This window comes from Solanum tuberosum, unplaced genomic scaffold, assembly GCF_000226075.1.
Source record: "Solanum tuberosum cultivar DM 1-3 516 R44 unplaced genomic scaffold, SolTub_3.0 scf00179, whole genome shotgun sequence".
Taxonomy (NCBI): Eukaryota; Viridiplantae; Streptophyta; class Magnoliopsida; order Solanales; family Solanaceae; genus Solanum; species Solanum tuberosum.
In genome coordinates, this window is record NW_006239105.1 from 884,532 (window position 1) to 902,172 (window position 17,641).

The 17,641-nt window shown below is 36.8% G+C and overlaps 3 protein-coding genes across 5 annotated transcripts in view; 2 read left to right on the forward strand and 1 right to left on the reverse strand.

The window, feature by feature from the left end:
* LOC102603194 (peptide chain release factor PrfB1, chloroplastic) overlaps positions 1 to 5,599 on the forward strand; it is a 20,707-nt gene extending 15,108 nt beyond the window's left edge. For both annotated transcript variants that reach the window (XM_006354623.2, XM_006354624.2), the window contains exons 6-7: positions 4,428 to 4,614; positions 5,167 to 5,599. In XM_006354623.2, the coding sequence (XP_006354685.1) occupies positions 4,428 to 4,614; positions 5,167 to 5,471 (492 nt within the window). In that variant the 3' untranslated portion in view covers positions 5,472 to 5,599. The remainder of the gene's footprint in view (positions 1 to 4,427; positions 4,615 to 5,166) is intronic.
* Positions 5,600 to 6,651: 1,052 nt separating this feature from the next.
* Positions 6,652 to 17,291, reverse strand: LOC102603754 (protein SUPPRESSOR OF GENE SILENCING 3). Of its 2 annotated transcripts, XM_006354625.2 has the most exons (6): positions 17,140 to 17,291; positions 9,619 to 10,603; positions 9,187 to 9,481; positions 8,828 to 9,072; positions 8,071 to 8,228; positions 6,652 to 7,350 (listed from the first exon to the last, which is right to left on the reverse strand). In XM_006354625.2, exons 2-6 carry the CDS (start codon positions 10,582 to 10,584, stop codon positions 7,119 to 7,121), a joined length of 1,896 nt encoding a protein of 631 aa, XP_006354687.1. In that variant the 5' UTR covers positions 10,585 to 10,603; positions 17,140 to 17,291; the 3' UTR covers positions 6,652 to 7,118.
* LOC107061929 (uncharacterized) lies at positions 11,276 to 14,470 on the forward strand. The gene is made up of 5 exons (XM_015311977.1): positions 11,276 to 11,332; positions 11,630 to 12,111; positions 12,258 to 12,751; positions 12,798 to 13,123; positions 14,171 to 14,470. The coding sequence occupies exons 1-5, from the start codon at positions 11,276 to 11,278 to the stop codon at positions 14,468 to 14,470; spliced, it is 1,659 nt and encodes a 552-aa protein (XP_015167463.1).
* Positions 17,292 to 17,641: the final 350 nt, after the last annotated feature.

Sequence of the window (17,641 nt, forward strand, 5' to 3'; positions counted from 1 at the left end):
CTGTTTGGGGGGGGGGGGGGTGTGATACCTAAGTGTAAACTCGTTCCAAGAAAATGGAATGATGGACAGATGTTCCACAGAGAATAAAATTTGATGGTTGAAATGGAGAAGTGCTACCAACGTGTTACAACAACATACCTTGTGTAATCCCACAAGTGGGGTCTTGAGAGGGTGGTGTGTATGTAACTTTACCTCTACCTTGTGAGAGAGGTTGTTTTCAATAGACCCTAGGTTCCAGTAAAACAAATCAAAATCAGTAAGAAGAGGAAATACAATAGTGAAAAAGCCATGTACAAATTATAATGGAGAAAAGAAGAAGAACAACAAATAATATGATAACCTAAAAGAAAGGAATTAACAGGAAATAATAAATTCAAAGAATAAGATAGTAGGAGAGTGATAATAATAATGATGATAAGAAAAACTTGCAACGCTTGATACCTACTAACATTCTGCCCTAATTCTCAACCTCCATATACTTCTATCTAGGATAATGTCCTCGGTAAGCTGCAGACGTGTCATGTCTTGACTAATCACCTTTTTCCAATATTTCTTTGGTTGACATCTACCTCTCCTCCGGCCCACCATAGCTAATGTGTCACACATCCTCAATGGAGCATTTGTGCATCTACTCTTCACATGCCTAAACCATTTCAGCCTCAACTCTCTCACCTTGTCTACAACATAGGACACTCCCATCTTGTCCCATATATCTTCGTTCCTAATCCTAACTTTCCTACTGTGCCCACACATCCATCTCAATATCCTCATTTTTGTTACTCTCATCTTCTGGAAGTGCTAGTTCTTGATCTGTCAACTCTTCGCCCCGAACAATATAGCTGGTCTAAATACCTTCAAGTCTTAATGGCTCATTCTTATCGCACAACACACAAGATGTGAGCGTGTATTTCATGCATCCACCCCACTCCAATACGATGTGTAACATCATCGTCAATCTCTCCATTCCCTTGGATTATTGACCTAAGGTACTTGAAACTTCCTCTCTTGGGGATGATTTCTGTAACAGTCCTCACCTCCACATCTTCCTTGTGAGTTACGTCATTGAATTTGCACTCCAAGTACTCTATCTTAGTCCTCTTGTCTCCAAACCTTCAGCCTATCATTAACATCGCCCAAGTGTTAATAGGGTATTATTATGTGATAAAATGATGCCTATGAAAATGAAAGGTAAGTTCTATAAACCTATTATAATACCAACAATATATGGAAGTAAATGTTGGGCCACTTTAGTCCAACATATCCACAAGATGAGTGTCACAAAGATGAAGATGGTAAGATGAATATGTGGTCATATAACATTAGACAAGATTAAAGATCATGTTCACCAGAAGGTGCAAGTAGCACATATTACGGATACGATGAGATAAGGTCTAGTCTTAGATAGTCTGGTCATATCTGGTATTGATCTATTGATACACTGATCTAGAAGTGTGAAGCAGACGAGGTGGATCTAAAATTACACGAGACTTGCCTCGAAAGAGCTACAATCTCTTGTAATCCATGCAGACTCAGCAAAAAATAAGACACAATTGAAGAAAAAGATTTATATAGTTGATACCAATTAATATGGAGTATATTTTAGTCATGTTGGCACATCTACTTTAGGTCCTCTGCTTTCTAGGGGTCTTTTATCTCTTTCGCAGATTTTATGCTATTAAAAAAATAGGTGGAATAAATCAACGACCCCTTTAATTTGCTAGTTAATTTCATTTTGACACTTGAACTATGACTTGTTCCAATCGAGTAGCCGAACACATGATAAAATGTTCTTATTAGACATTTCTAACTCAAAATTTTGGAAAAGCTTATGCGCATGTTCTCACACTCCCATTATGAAATTAACTTTACCACTTAAAATATGTCACCTCCTTTTGTGATATGCATTAGTCTCCATCAGCCGTTAAACCTTAAGCTTGTTTTAATTGATGTTGATGTGTATAATTGAAGGAGGAGACATATTTTATGTAATTAAGTAATCTTTGTACTGGGCACTTGTGTACTTGCGCAAAAACTTTTTCAAAATATGATCCAAAAGTGTCTAATAGAAACACTTTATCAGGTGTGCAAGTACTCATATTCATGTGCTCAATTGGAACAAACAATTGTTCGAGTGTCTAAGTGAAATTTATCGGCAAGTTTATGTACATAATTTACTCTTAGTATACTCTTTCCTGATTTTCATAAGGGGTTTTCAAAGTATTCAACCTATTAAGTATGGTAAGAAGAAAGTATGGACAATTTCTAGTTCTCATTATTTTATCCTACATAATGTTGGTGTGGGATGCATTTAAATGGAGAATTGTGGTCAGTTAAGATTTATATAGCCGACCTCAACTTATTTGGGATTAAGGCGTAGTAGTTGTTGGTTGTTTTATACTTAATTGTAGCACCAGGTGAGCTATTTACTATTTAGAAGCAACGTGGCCCAACAGTCCAAGCTTATTTCTCTTGTTCGCCCATTGTTGTTTGCAACATGTTTGAGTAGTTTCTCTTTCCTAAAATTTAAGTAACAATTTGCCAAGTGGATACGTTCTGAGGTAACTTCAAAGGGTTGATTTATTTTCCTTCCATGAGTTTGTTGTGAAACAAGGGAAAAGGTAGTTCTCCATATCTGATATCTTCCCAGAACTCTGACTACTTGTCTTGAATATCATTTGATAGTTATTGCAGAGAAAAGGGAAGATAGTGATCTTTTTTTTCTATTTAATATTGGATTATTAATTCAGTCAAAAGTGTAATCAAAGAAAAAATTCTAGATCCTAATAGCATTTCTATGAAAGACACCGGCAATATTTGAATAAGCATTTAAACATATTTAAGAAGTACCAGTCGGTGACTGTTTTCTGATTAGATAGTACTCCCTCTTTATCATTTTATATGATGGTATATGATCAAAGTATGGAATTTAAGATGTTAATGTGACATATATATTATATTAATGACGGTGAAATAAAAATATCAAAGTAATGGTTGAAAGGTATTGATATGGAAAACATTACATCAAAGTTTATAAGTTGAGTAATTTAATAAATTTGAATTATTAAAAGTTATACGATAATAGAATGATGCCAAACATTTGGGAAGTACCCAAATTAAAAAAAGAAGAAAATGGTCATGTAAATAGAATTGGAAGGAGTATATTTAGAGTAAACTCTCTGCATAATCTTGAGAGACATTGCTGCAAATGAAACTTGGGAAGCTATCTCTGATGGGAGAAAATGGTTATGCTTCTTTATGGTACAAGTTACCTGATTGTATAATAAGAAGGAATTTGTGTACATACACTTGAAAAAAATTCAGAGTATGACAAAAGAAAAAGTAATCTAGGGAGAAAATGGGTTTGCTTGCTTCTTTATGGTCCAACAAGCAAAGAACATTGATGGGGATATTGGGAGGGAAAAAGGCGATCTCTGATACATCTAGAGGGGGAGCAAAGATTTTGTTTGCTTCTTTATGGTCCAAAGAGCAAGAGCTTGTATGGGTTTATTGTGTTGATTGATCTAAAGTGCAAAATAGAAAGTATTGGTGGTTGATTGATTTGTTTCACGAGTATTTCCAGTTTCTATTCTTTTACTTTCTTTGGGCATAATCTCCCTGTAATTGCTGTAGCCTAATGGCCATTCCGTGGGGACTTTGGAGATTTTCCCCCTTCCCCTCGCTTGTCTGGTGAGGGTTCATTGCTGAATGTGGCAAGTTGTGTAGAATGTCTTGTCTTTAGCTTAAATGGTCACATAATGATGCACATTTTTTCCTGATGTAGCTCAATAAATGAGCTTTGATTTTATTCAAAATATGCTCATTTTGATTTTAAAAAACACCCCGTCCTCCCATTTTGTAAATTAGATTTCTTGAAAGTGTGAAAGTTGCATCAAATGGTTTTATTGGTGAGTGGTGCCAAACATGTTTACAGTTTTTTTTTTCTTTGCAACACTTTTCTTCGCTAAAGCTCATGCTTTAATTGCGCTTGTGCTTAAAACTTAAACAGATTTTGGCACTTTTGTGCATTCCGCTTTTGAAAACTCTCTTTTCAGTTTGTCCCGAAAAGAATTTTGCCTCTCTATTTTTAGAAACAAGTTAACTTTAAAAAGTTCATTCTAACCTAAAAAACTAAACCTGCTTTTAGAGTGCAGACACCTTAGCACTTTGACGCCTACACTAAAGTGCCAATTAAGCCAGATGAAGCGCACAAGCTGGTTTTCATCATGTTCCAAGGTTTAAGCGTGCTTTAAACGAGCCTTTAAGAACACTAGTGAAAAATGAGCAATGTATCATTGTTTCATTAACCACTTTATTCTGATACCGTGCATCTTAGTATGATATATCTGTTTTTCTATCTTCATAGCAAAAGAATCTTGTCATTTTCATACATAGACAATACATAAATTTTTGAAGTGGCCACTGTGCAGACAAGCTTCACTGGCATTGAAGTTATGCCTCTTCTTCCTGAAGACTCAACAAATGTTGAAATTCCCGAAGAAGACTTGGATATCAGCTTTACAAGAGCAGGTGGAAAGGGAGGTCAAAATGTTAACAAGGTTGAGACTGCAGTTCGCATCACTCATATTCCCACTGGTGTAGCCGTTCGCTGTACAGGTTCTTCTTTGAAACCTTTTTTTCTTTATTATATTATGTGCACATCTGTAGCGAAGAAGTTTGTTCCGGCTTTGAGATGGAGCGGCCTTTTTGGGTCTAGTGGATAAGTGTTTGATCTTTCTGAATTCTGACATAGATTGACATATGGACTCACAGAGATTAGAGTTGTAAAGTTGTTATAAGCCCAATAAACTATCATATTTTCTCTTAGCTCGTTATGTTTTTGTTCACTTCCCATCCTTTGCTCTTCTTTCTCTTGTTAGATTTTGAACTATGGTTAAAGCATTAATTTTCTTGTCTGAAATTTTTGCCATCAAGTATTTCCTGATGTACTACTATTAATCGCAAAATCTATTATAATATTCTAGCTGCTACTGAAGTAGACATGGAATCTTAGTGGAAGAACAATACAAACAAACACGATCAAATGTACGGAATAGACCAAAAATCATCTTCTTTTTTTCCCTAGATGTATAGCTTATACTACAGGGCTAAGGTGTGGCTTATTTGGAATTGATGTGTGATACTAATAATATAGCTTCACAATTGCAGAGGAGAGGTCACAGCTAGCAAATAAGATTAAAGCTCTAAGCAGATTGAAGGCAAAATTATTGGTGATTGCAGAGGAACAAAGGGCATCTGAAATAAAGCAAATAAGAGGAGACACGGTGAAGGCGGAATGGGGCCAGCAAATAAGAAACTATGTCTTCCATCCTTACAAGCTAGTAAAAGATGTAAGGACTGCTTGTGAAACTTCTGATATCACTTCTGTGATGGATGGTGAGTTAGATCCTTTTATCAAAGCCTACCTTAAGCACAAGTACAGTTTGGCAGCAAACCCTAGTGGACTCACTTGATTATTTGTATTCTAAAATTATGTAAATGAATCACTACAACATCTTTAATGTTGTTATTACCTTGTATTTGAGATTTGTTTGTGTCTAAATTTTCATAAATGAAGAGATTTTGATCCCATGTTTCAATATTGTGTTTTTAGTTAATAGTATACAAGTGAACCTATGGAAAATGTGGGACAAGTGTCAAAACTTGACATTCTCATTCCTAGGTATTTGAGGTTATGTTCAGAGACACTACCACAAAAGCGGTATGCCCACAACCAACAAAAGGTGACTCTTGTCAAATTTTATACTCCAAATATAAACTTTTCTATTTTTTCAGACTTAGCAAAATTGTCGGCCTTAATGATACCTATACAGTATATAATACTGATTTAGTATCAATTATGCGAAATTAGTTGGGATATGTAGTTTAATCATTTAGTGTGATATGAATGTAAAGGGGTATATGTTTATAATTATTTTGCTTTTATGGAGTATTTAGTTTCCCTAAAAAATATCAGCTGATCCGCATGAGTAAAAAGACAAGAAGAAGAATGATAAAAACAATAATTAAAAATCGGGAAGAATTTCGAAAGAACCATTGAGTGAAAGGCGAGAGAGAGCTAATATTTTAATCAATAATGGTGTTGTACTCATTGGGGAAAGAAGATACCTGCCTCTATCTCAATAGCTTTCAAAACCGAGTGATTTGATTAGCTTGCATCGGAGGATAGTCTAAAGCTAGCCCTTGCTATCAGTCCAACCAAGGGCACCCCTTCCTAGTCCACTTAGTCGGTTGAAGGACAAAAGTGACTTTTTGAAAGGCGTCACACGCCTAAAGCGTTTGTATTACACACAATTTGAACAAAAATGTCACATAGGCAGGTTAAAAAGGTATTTAAAATGTTGTGTTTTAATAGATTCAAGGGTTTAGTTGGTAAAGTGGTGAGTAGAAGATCCAACTGACAAACAGAGCCAAGTACAAGGGTCTCCCAAGTCATTCCGCCTTTAAATTTTGAGCATTCTTCAAAGTGAGATATTAATAACAAAAATTACATTTGAAATATCTTTTTGTGTGTGTGAGAGAGAGAGAGATGAGACGTGTTGGAGCAAGACCTATCTCCCAAAATGAAATTCAATCATAAATTCAGATATTAGAGCATAAGGAAGAAAAATAAAAACCAACGAGAAAAAAGAATGACAGGAGATGAAGCAAGCATTTTTGGTAGAGGGTTAGAGCAAATGCCCATTCCTCTCACAAAAGTAGGTTGTACAAAGCACTCTGGTATCGTAACACAAGTAATAATCAGATCAGATCAGAATTAGCAGATACCAGTCTCTCAAGATCAGCCACAATTTAAGTGATCAAATATACGGTGCTAGACAGGTTTTACAACAAATAAAGTATCTGAATAGCATCTGTTGCAACAATAGTCATAGACTAATAGTTCAAGGGCATTCGCTTGTTTTAGCATCATCAGAACTCATGGTCAGACCAGGATATAAAAAACATTTTGTGCAGCACGAAACCTCATTTTCTTGCAACTAGCCCGCTTTACTACTAAGATAAGGACCTTCCCTCACATGTTTGAAGCCATACCTCCTAAGTTCATCAGCAATTTAAAGCGCGCCTATGATATTTGAATACTACTGTAAGAATGTGGGTCACATGGTGCCACTGCTATTGACCTCATCTGATTGCTTTGGAGAGTACTTCTCCATCAGCTTAGACAGTTCAAGGTCGAATTTCCTCTCAAGTTCAACCTCCTCTTCCCAGTATTTGCGTCTCAATGCAGCTATCCTATCGTCATGAGTTCGCATCAGATTCTCCCTCTCTTCCACAAACTCCTCCATTTCCTTGTCCTGGAGTTTGATAAATTTGGCAACTTTGTCTGCCCTGAAATGCAAATGACAAATAAAATATAAGGAAAATCTGGATCATTAGAAAATTATCAAAACATCAATTTTATTGATAAAATATCTCAGGAAGCGTAATATAAGGTTTGAGATTTCCCTTGCAACACACATAGAGAGATCACAACTATAATAAAGCTGAAGTGGTGTCTAGATTGAGAATCAGCTGGCTTTTGTTCTGGTATTAGGAGAAAATACTTTAGTTTTGATTTTTCGCAAAACAAACGTGAATGTTTGGATTTGGGAGATCTTTGGGTTTTTCTTCTTGAAAAATTAACACTCAAACCCTACAGCAATATTTATAAGGGTAAATTATTTCTTATCAGGTAAAGTGGCAGCTTTCATAAGGGTAAAATGATAGATGAAAACCAACTAGGAACCAAAGGCAGTATTTTTGAATAACAAAAGAATTTATTCTGAAGAAAAATAAAAAGAACTCAGGGAATTCCTAGATGAAAAATCTAGACACAAAATTGTAATTGCCAAGTTAAAATAGGGGCCAAAAAAGAATACTTTTGTTCTGGGCCCCTAGCGGAGCCACTAATTTTCATGCAGAAATGGATCATAACGAAATTTCTTCCAACAGAGCAGGGGATAGAACAAGAATTAATTTCTCTGATTCAGTTCCAGATTTAACAAAGCAAAGGCAAAATACCTACCAAACTACAGGTACCTAAATGAAGCCTTTAAAAGAATGTTTTACCTGACCCGATGATCCTCAACCGAGGAAGTATTTGCATTAGATTGTTTAACCATCTCACGCTGTTCCTGCTGTGTCTTTTCAAAATTGTCCTCCCTGGCAGTCCTGGCATCGTGAATTATTTTGATCTGATCCTTGAAGAACTGTTCTTGAAACTCCATCTACAGAAAGTATAACCACATGAATCGGATTGCATGTAGAGAGGAGGACAACATTCTAAAAACACAAGGAAAGAGTTGAGGGATGATTTCTCCAGAAAAAAGAATAGAAAACACCAATGACATGAAAAAAAAAATCCAAATGCAGAGGGCAAAGAAAAGTTCAATGATTGACTTCTATGAATAATTGAATGTCAAAGCAAGACAAAGTTGTCCCAGTGTCAATCGTAAGCAATTTTAGAACGTAATATGTTCAACATGCAGCTACTAAGAGACACATGACACGGTTTAGTCACACCACTAAACAGAATTTAATATCAGACATTGCAATTAGGAGTTAATAATCAAAGAATATATCATCTAAATACATGAAGCTGTCAGTTACTGCAGTTTTAACCTATGCTGCTTGGATTCTACAAAAAGAACTGCCGCACCCGTGTCAGATCCTCCAAAAATCCACTACTTCCGGAGGATCTGACATGCATTCGCCAGCATTTGTGGAGAGTCCAAGTAACATTGGCATTAACGTCTCAAGGATTCAAATTTTGATCAAATGGTGCTAGTAGTACCCACATTACTATATCTGTCATTTTCTTACATACCTCTTCCTTGATTTGTTCATGGTGCATCTTTGTTTTCAATCTGACTATCTTGTTCTCTTCCAATGTCTGACGGTGTTTTTCACTCACCAAACTGAGAGACTCTTCAAGAGCTTTAGCCTGCATTTGGTGTTTAGCAGCTTTGTTCTTGAACCATATTAGTTGTTGATTATCTTCCCTCATCTGTTTGGCTGGATTCCAAACAGCTTCTTTGTATGACCGCATCTCAAACTTCAACTTTGATTTCCCTACAAATCACACGTGAAATCAAACTTCAATAGACATATTTGTTAAATACAGGGAAGATCAGTGTTTCACTGAAGTACAACAATTTGTTCAGAGAAAAAAATAATCACAAATACCAGCTGAATGCTGATTAAAGTTATCTATGTCTTTTTTATCTGCCATGTAACCATAGAGCAGACGTTTCCCCCCAGGATAAAAGCGGGCTGAACGACGTTCCCATGCATCTCTATTTCTTCCATTTTCAGAAAAATGCTCACTGAGACGATCAGCCTCAATGTATCCCACTGCAGAGGCCTCAAAAATCAACAAACTCATGCCACGATGGCCTTGTGGACCGTATGAATGTCGAGCCTTGACAGCAGCATAAGAGCTAAAATACTCAAGCAGCTCCTGATTCCCCATTCCAATCCACTGTGAAACACAGCACAGAGAGAGAGAGAAAGAGAGGGAGAGAGGTAGGGGGAGTGGGAGAGAGGTATTAGACAGCCATCCAATAAAGTGGTAAATAAAAGTAAATCAAACAAACAGAAGACAAATAATCACTCTACCTTATCGTTTTCATCTTTATCAAGCCTTGTGTTCATGATAATCACCATTGGTGGCCACACAATTTCTTTATCTTTAAATTCCATGCCACCCCATCTTCCATACACTTCACCTGGAGGTACAACAGAAGTACCTCTCTGACGAAGCTCTTCCTCCAAAAGTTCAGCAAGTTCTCTGTGTATTTTAACCCTTAATCCTTTCGTTTTTGCATGGGTCATCAATGATTGCAACCCTGTAAACCATTCAATTGCGCCTGGACCACCTTTGCATGCAGGGCAGTGCCACTGTCGTTCAGGATCATTGATCTCAGTAACAGTCAAACTGTCAAGAGAGTCAAAAAGTTGATTGAACCAAGGATTTTTCTTGCGTGTCTCATAACTCATTTCACCCACATCTGAATCAAAGTCATCACTGTGAAGGTCATCATCACTTTCATCAAGAAAATCCAATTCATTATCCTCAGCATCATGTTCACTGGCCTTATCATCATCATCAGCAACCGGGGAATTATCCTTGGGATGAGCTGAGGCAACTCTAGCAGACCAATCCCAACCATTCTTCAGAGCAGGAGGAACTGGAGCAGATGATGGGAAACCTCCATCATATAGATGCGGCCTTGCAAGTTTTTGAGGATCACTAGGTGTAGACCAGTTATTTCCAGAACCCCGCCCTGATCCAGCATTGTTACGCGTTCCCGATTTCTTACCAACATCTGGATGACCCCAAGCTTTAGTATTCTGGTTTCCCCAAGCTTTTGGACTAGGATTCTGAGGAGCCCATTGCTTCCCAGCACTGCTTCCACCCTTGTTCTTGGGCTTCCTAGCATACACTTCCCATCCTTCATTCTGTTCAGAGTTCAAACCAATATCTCCAACACCTCGATTTATCTCCTCAACTGTTGGTGTAGAGGAAGCTTTCTGCTTTTCTGATGAATTTGAAGGCTTCCCAACCCATTTGCTGGAACTCATCTTTGGATGAAGCTGTTAGCTGGAGACAAAAACATATACTCATGAATCAACTTTCAATCACTGCCAAAAATAAATCATAGGTAGCGCAACGTTTCACCAACATAACATGCATGGCTGATAATTAGAACAAATAGGAAAAACATCCAAAATATACACTTGTCACATGTTATTATATATATATATAGAAATTCAAATTTCACCTAAAGCATTTCCAGTACACATAGATACCAGCCAGTATAAATTAAACTGTAAATAGACAGCAGAGATTAAACTGCAAATCTGAAAAAGTAACACTCAGCAAAAAGAACAAACAGGAACACAAACAAGGGAAATAAATGATGGAACAAGAAAAGGCAGGTACACTTTGAGAGCATGAACCCCAAAACCTAATGTGTAACACAGATATTAGAAAGAAAATGACGAGAGACAAACCACAAAACATAATGTGCACTAGGCCTGCACCACATAAATTAAAATGAGTTCCCTACTCTTCTTCTTATGCTCCAATCATGGGAATAACTAAGAGATACTACCAGCATTTGTACATGAATTGATCTCAAGATTTGTTCCCCGAGATTTATTTTCATGTATTAAAAGATGAGTAGGCCAACTGAATCAAGTAAATTTGTAACCTAGATAGATTAGTGTCAACTCTAGGAACAGAGCACACACAAAAAGGGAACTTTTAATCATGAGACACAATGTTGATGTAGATAATGGTGAAGCAGTAACGAAGAAGAAGACAGAGGTCTGCTAGGCGTGTTTCTTGTCCGAAAAGGCTTCTGGAAGATTAGTCATATATAATTTTGTATTCCTTGTAATTATCTTTTAATTTGTTAGATAAAGTAGGACACGTTAGTTTGTTAGATAAAGTAGGACATGTTTCATAGTTGGTCAATCATGTTCTCCATTATCTTTTCACAGTTTGTTATTCACGTATTCCATGAGTTGTATTTATACACACCTTTACAGTGATGTCAAATACACAGAAAAGTGAATTTTCTCTCAATCCATTTCTTGCTATTTTTTCATGGCATCCGAGCAGGTTAGAATCTGCCTAAAATCCTTAATTCGTTCTCTTTTCTTCATCTTCTCTGCAGTGGCACCCACGTCTTCTACTTCCAATCCAATTATTGAAAGCACTCCAGCTACTCTTTCTGCTGGAAATAATGTCATCGATCCAACTCATCTCTACTATATTCATCCCTTTGATTATCCAGGGGTGAATCTCGTTTCCACAGTGTTTGATGGGAAAAGCTACAGTGGATGGAGAAGGGCAGTTATAATTGCGCTCTCTGCCAAAAACAAACTTGGCTTTACTGATGGCTCACAGGCGATTCCAATTGCAGATTTGGCTCACCAAAAGGCATGGTCACGCTGCAATGACATGGTTCTCTTGTGGCTTCTCAACTCTTTATCTAAAGAGATAGCTGAATCGGTGTTTTACTCCCAAAGTGCCAAAGAACTCTGGAGCGACTTGGAAAATAGATTTGGTCAAACGAATGGTGCAAAATTGTTCCAGTTTTTGTAACTGAATGCTGTGGTGCAAGGCAACTCTAGTACCTCAGGCTATTTCACTAAAATGAAGAGTCTATGGGATGAACTAGATGCGTTAAACTCTTTTTTTGTTTGTGTTTGTGTGTGCGAGTGAATGAGTCCTTTATTGGTGTTAGAAGCAATATTTTGTTGTCATCCCCTTTACCCTCTATTGGACAGGTTTATTCCTTGGTTATCCAAGATGAAAAGCAACGAGAAATTAATACTTCTCCTGTCTATCTAGGGGACTCTACATCTTTTATCGTAGCAACTCAATCAGGAGGAAATAGAAACTACTATAGTTTCAAACCACCAAAGGGATCTGTTGAATCAAAGAAGAATTCAAGCACATGTGCCTACTGCAAAAAGGCAGGACATAGCATTGACAAATGCTACAGGATTCATGGATTTCCTCCAGATTTCAAGTTCACAAAGCAAAGGAAATTCCAAACCTTGGCTAACAATGCTTACCACGTTGTAGAGGAGGTTGATCAAGGAGGCAATGGGTTTTCAAATGTGAAAACTCTAACTCGGGAGAACATGGGAGAACTTTTGCAATTACTTCAACAATTCAAATTGGGACAGCAAAGTGATAACAATGCCGAAGCTACCACGAGTGCCAATTGTGCTGGTATGAAAAGTCTTTTTCAATTGTTATGCATTTTTGGTTAAAATAGACATCAATTCTTGGATATTGGACAGTGGTGCATCTGAACATATGACTTTTAACAAGCATCTTCTTTCCAATTTTAAGTCATTAGGAAATCCAATCATGGTGACTCTTCCCAATTCTCACAAAGTTAAGGTCACACATTATGGTTCTGTTACTCTTCTGCCAAACTTGATCTTGCATAATGTTCTCTATATTCCATCTTTTAAATTCAATCTTATGTTTGTCCACAAGTTGTGTAAACAACTTAATCAACATGTTCTCTTCACTCCTGATTCTTGCTTTCTACCGGGCCCTTCTGTGAAGGGCCACTGGAGATTGGTGAAGAAAAAGGTGGATTCTACATTCTAAAATCAAAGTCTAAAGCTGCAGCTTCCGGAGATAGTTTTATTTCTAGTCAAGTTTTAATTCCAAGAAGGCACATCTTGTTCCTATTTTAAATGCTAGTTTCAATATTCCTGTTTCAGATGTAAAAGAGAAGCTATGGCATTATAGACTCGGTCATATGCCCTTAATCAATATGAGAAAAGTTCGGTCTATTCCAGTATCTCATTGTTCAAATTTTCTATCTCCGTGTATTATTTGTCCAATGGCTAGACCGTCCAAACTCCCTTTTCCTTCTAGTTCTATTTCTACAAAATCTGCTTTTGAATTAATTCATGTAGATACTTGGGGACCCTACAACAATCCTACTCATGACAATTTCAGATATTTTCTCACTATAGTAGATGATTTTAGTAAAGGAACATGGACTTTCTTACTATCTTCCAAATCAAATGCTTTTACAGTACTTAAATCTTTTCTAATCATGATAGAGAGGCAATTTCGCACTACAGTCAAGAAAATAAGATCAGATAATGCTTTTGAATTGGGAACGGGAAAACTACAATCAGAGTTTTTGTCATCTCAAGGCATCATTCACCAAACAACTTGTGTTTCCACTCCACAACAAAATGGAGTTGTGGAAAGGAAACAGAAGCATCTATTAGAAACGTCTAGAGCGCTTCTTTTTCAATCGCATTTACCTATTAAGTTTTGGGGTGATTGTCTTTTAACAACCTATTTGATTAATAGGTTTCCTTCCAAAGTTCCCAAATACAAAACATCTTATGAGATTCTTTTTAAGTCTAAACCATATTATCAGAGTCTTAAATGTTTTGGTTGTTTGTGTTTCGCTTCCACTCTTTCGGTTCATAGGGCAAAGTTTGAACCTAGAGTTGTGTCATGTGTGTTTTTGGGATATCCTCGTGGAATGAATGGTTTTAAGTTAATCTTCAAACCAAGAAAATTTTTGTTTCAAAACATGTGATATTTCATGAAAACATATTTCCTTTTGCCTCTACTAAAGTTGGTGAATGTACCGAATCCTTTCTACCTAAGGATCATATTGTTGGTCCTAAGGATCCTTTGCCTACTTTAGTCCCTCATAATTTGTCCATAGAGGACAATTCTATTCCTATTTTGCCTATCACTAAGTTTGCTTTTCCTGATGATCATCACCCTGGTGTCTTTGAATCTCCATCTTCTCCTATTATTCCTGCTAACATTCCCCCACCTTCAGTTTCTCCTATGGTTGTAGATAATATTCTAAGAAAATCTTCTAGGTCTCATAAAACACCTAGTTATCTAAAGGATTATATCTGCAACGCTTTGCAACTCACCAATGTCACCAGTTCCTAATTTCTTTCCTCTGTTACTCCTTCTCAATTTTCTTTTTCCAATCCACAAATCAAGCATTCATAAATTCCCTCTCAAACCTCCAAGAACCTACCAGGTACACCCAAGCTATGATGCACCCAGGTTGGCAAAATGCCATGGCTAATGAAATTATAGCGCTTGAACTAAACAAAACTTGGGAGGTTGTGGAGTTACCTCATGGGAGAAGGCATTACCCTGTAAATGGGTGTATAAAATCAAACAACATTCAGATGGAAGCGTGGAAATACTCAAAGCTCGATTGGTAATTAGAGGCGATATACAAAGAGAGGAAATAGATTTCAATGAAACATTTCACTCGTGGTTAAAATGACTACAATTAGGTGTATCTTGTCTATAGCAGTCAAGAAGAATTGGAATTAGGGATTATTTCAACTGGATGTGGATATGCATGTTTACATGGAGATTTAGATGAGAAGGTGTACATGAAATTTCCAGTCGGACTTACTCCTCCTTCCTCAAATCATGTTTGTAGGCTGAAAAAATCCCTTTACGGGCTTCGACAGGCATCTCGGCAATGGTATGCCAAATTGACTTCTGCCTTACATTTCAAAGGTTTTACTCATTCGTTAAATGGCTATTGCTTGTTCTTTAAGAAAAGAGATTCTTCTATATGTATTGTGGCTATCTATGTAAACGATATCTTGTTAACAGGAAATGAAATCGAAGAGATGAATGGACTTAAAGTTTTCCTGAATCAAGTGTTCAAAATTAAAGACTTGGGAAACTTGCACTATTTCCTTGGTATGGAGGTTCTTCGCGAGCAGCGGGGTCTAATTCTTAGTCAACGCAACTTCACTTTGAATTTGTTGGCAGAATTTGATATTCTCAGCCTTACTCCAGTATCTTCCCCTCTTGATCCCACATCAAAATTGATTGCTAATTCGGGTGATCCAATCAATATCGCCATCTACTCGGAAAGTTAGATTATCTCACACATACTCGCCCAGATCTTGCCTTTACAATACAACATTAGAGACAATATATGCAAGATCCAAGGGCCCCTCATTTGAATGTTGCTCTTCGTGTCTTTCGCTACTTGTTGAAGGACCCTGGTTTGGGATTATTCATGTCTTCATCACCATCCTTTGAGTTGATAGCTTTCTGTGATTCGGATTGGGGGACTTGCCCCAATTCTCGAAAGTCAGTAAATGGATTTTGCATGGCTCTTGGTGCTTCTCCTATCTCCTAGAAGTCAAAGAAGCAAACTTCTATCTCCCTCAGCTCTGCTAAAATTGAGTATAGGTCCATGAGGAGAGTTGTTGCCGAGTTGACTTGGTTGGTGCGATTATCCATTGATCTTTCAATTCCTATAGCTTTGTCGGTTCCTCTTCACTCGCATAGCAAAGTTGCGATACATATTGCCGAGAATCCCTTTTTTCATGAGCGAACCAAGCATGTGGAGCTTGATTGCCATTTCGTCCGAAAACAATTTCTTGTTGTTTTCATTTCACTCTCATTCACTCCATCTTCGTCTCAATTAGCCGATTTATTCACCAAGCCCTTAACAAGGCCTCTTCACCGTAACCTTTTGGGCAAGTTGGGTGTGTTTTCCTCTCCCTCCAACTTGAGGGGGGGGGGGTGTTGGTGTAGATAATGGTGAAGCAGTAACGAAGAAGAAGATAGAGGTCTACTAGGTGTGTTTCTTCTCCGAAAAGGCTTTTGGAAGATAAGTCATATATATTTTTTAATTCCTTGTAATTATCTTTTAGTTTGTTAGATAAGTAGGACACGTTAGTTTGTTAGATAAAGTAGGACATGTTTCATAGTTGGTCAGTCCTGTTCTCCATTATCTTTTCACAGTTTGTTATTCACGTATTCCGTGAGTTGTATTTATACACATCTTTACAGTGATGTCAAATACACAGAAAAGAGAATTTTCTCTCAATCAATTTCTTGCTATTTTTTCACACAAAGGGATATGAAAACCAAATACAAAACATTGTATGAATCATCACTATCATACACCAATTCAATTAAATCTAAAACAAATAATGAGATATTAGCCACTTATTCCATCCCCATGAACACTAAAACACCAACTGAATCAGTGTTCCTCACAAATTAAATTAACCATCTCCCACAATTCGCTTCCCCAAGAAGTAGTTAGCTAGTTTCTACATATCCGAAATCAAAAAAAGAACCAATATCCAATTTAGTTCCAAAATTGGTCAAAACCCAGAAATATATGCATACATACTTTAGTATTAACAAACTCAAAACCCAGAAATCCATCTCCAGGTTTTTCGCCAGAAAAAAATGTAAAGAATTAAGGGTATCATCTATTAACCAAAAAAAAAAAAACAAGGAAATTGGCAAGTCAGAATCAGGGTCACTTTATGGCACAAAATCCATCAACAACCCCAGTTAAAAAAATCGCACAAAATCAGTAAAAGGGTTTAGGGTTTTGATCGACAAAGAGGTGAGAACAAGGGTCGGCATTAACAACAACAACAACAACATTTACTGACAACTCAAAACCGTGAAATCCATCTTTAGGTTTTTCGCCAGAAAAATGTAAAGACATTAAGGGTATCATCTAATAACCAGAATCAGAAAATCCACTTTATGGCACAAAATGCATACAAAATCAGTAAAAGGGTTTAGGGTTTTGATCGACAAAGAGGACTTACAATTGGGCTTCGCCGGGAAAAATGATCGGCGGTGGTAGAAAGAGTAGAAGCGAAATTCGCCGGAGAAAGAAGAGTGAGCAAGTGTAGAGTTAGCTGGTTTTTGAGTGAGTAAATGGAGAACTAGTTGATGAATTCAAGAATCTGCTACTCACACTGTGATACCTTTATATATATATATATAAAAAAAAAAAAGCAATTGTAGTCTATTTATTATTGTGTAATTTTAATTTATTTATTTATTTGTTATATAACTTTGCACACTTTTCATCATTCACAATGTGTGATGTTGATCTTTACTTCCTCTCTATTTCATATTTACTAAAAGTAGGCGTTTGGTCATGCGATACCCTATCATGATATAAAATTGTAAAATGAAATCAGTGTTTGGATATGTGATACCATATCATGATATAAAATCGTGAGATGGAATCAGCGTTTGGACATACAATTTCACGCTGATTCCATCTCATGAGATGAAATTCTATATTCTCCGAAAATCATG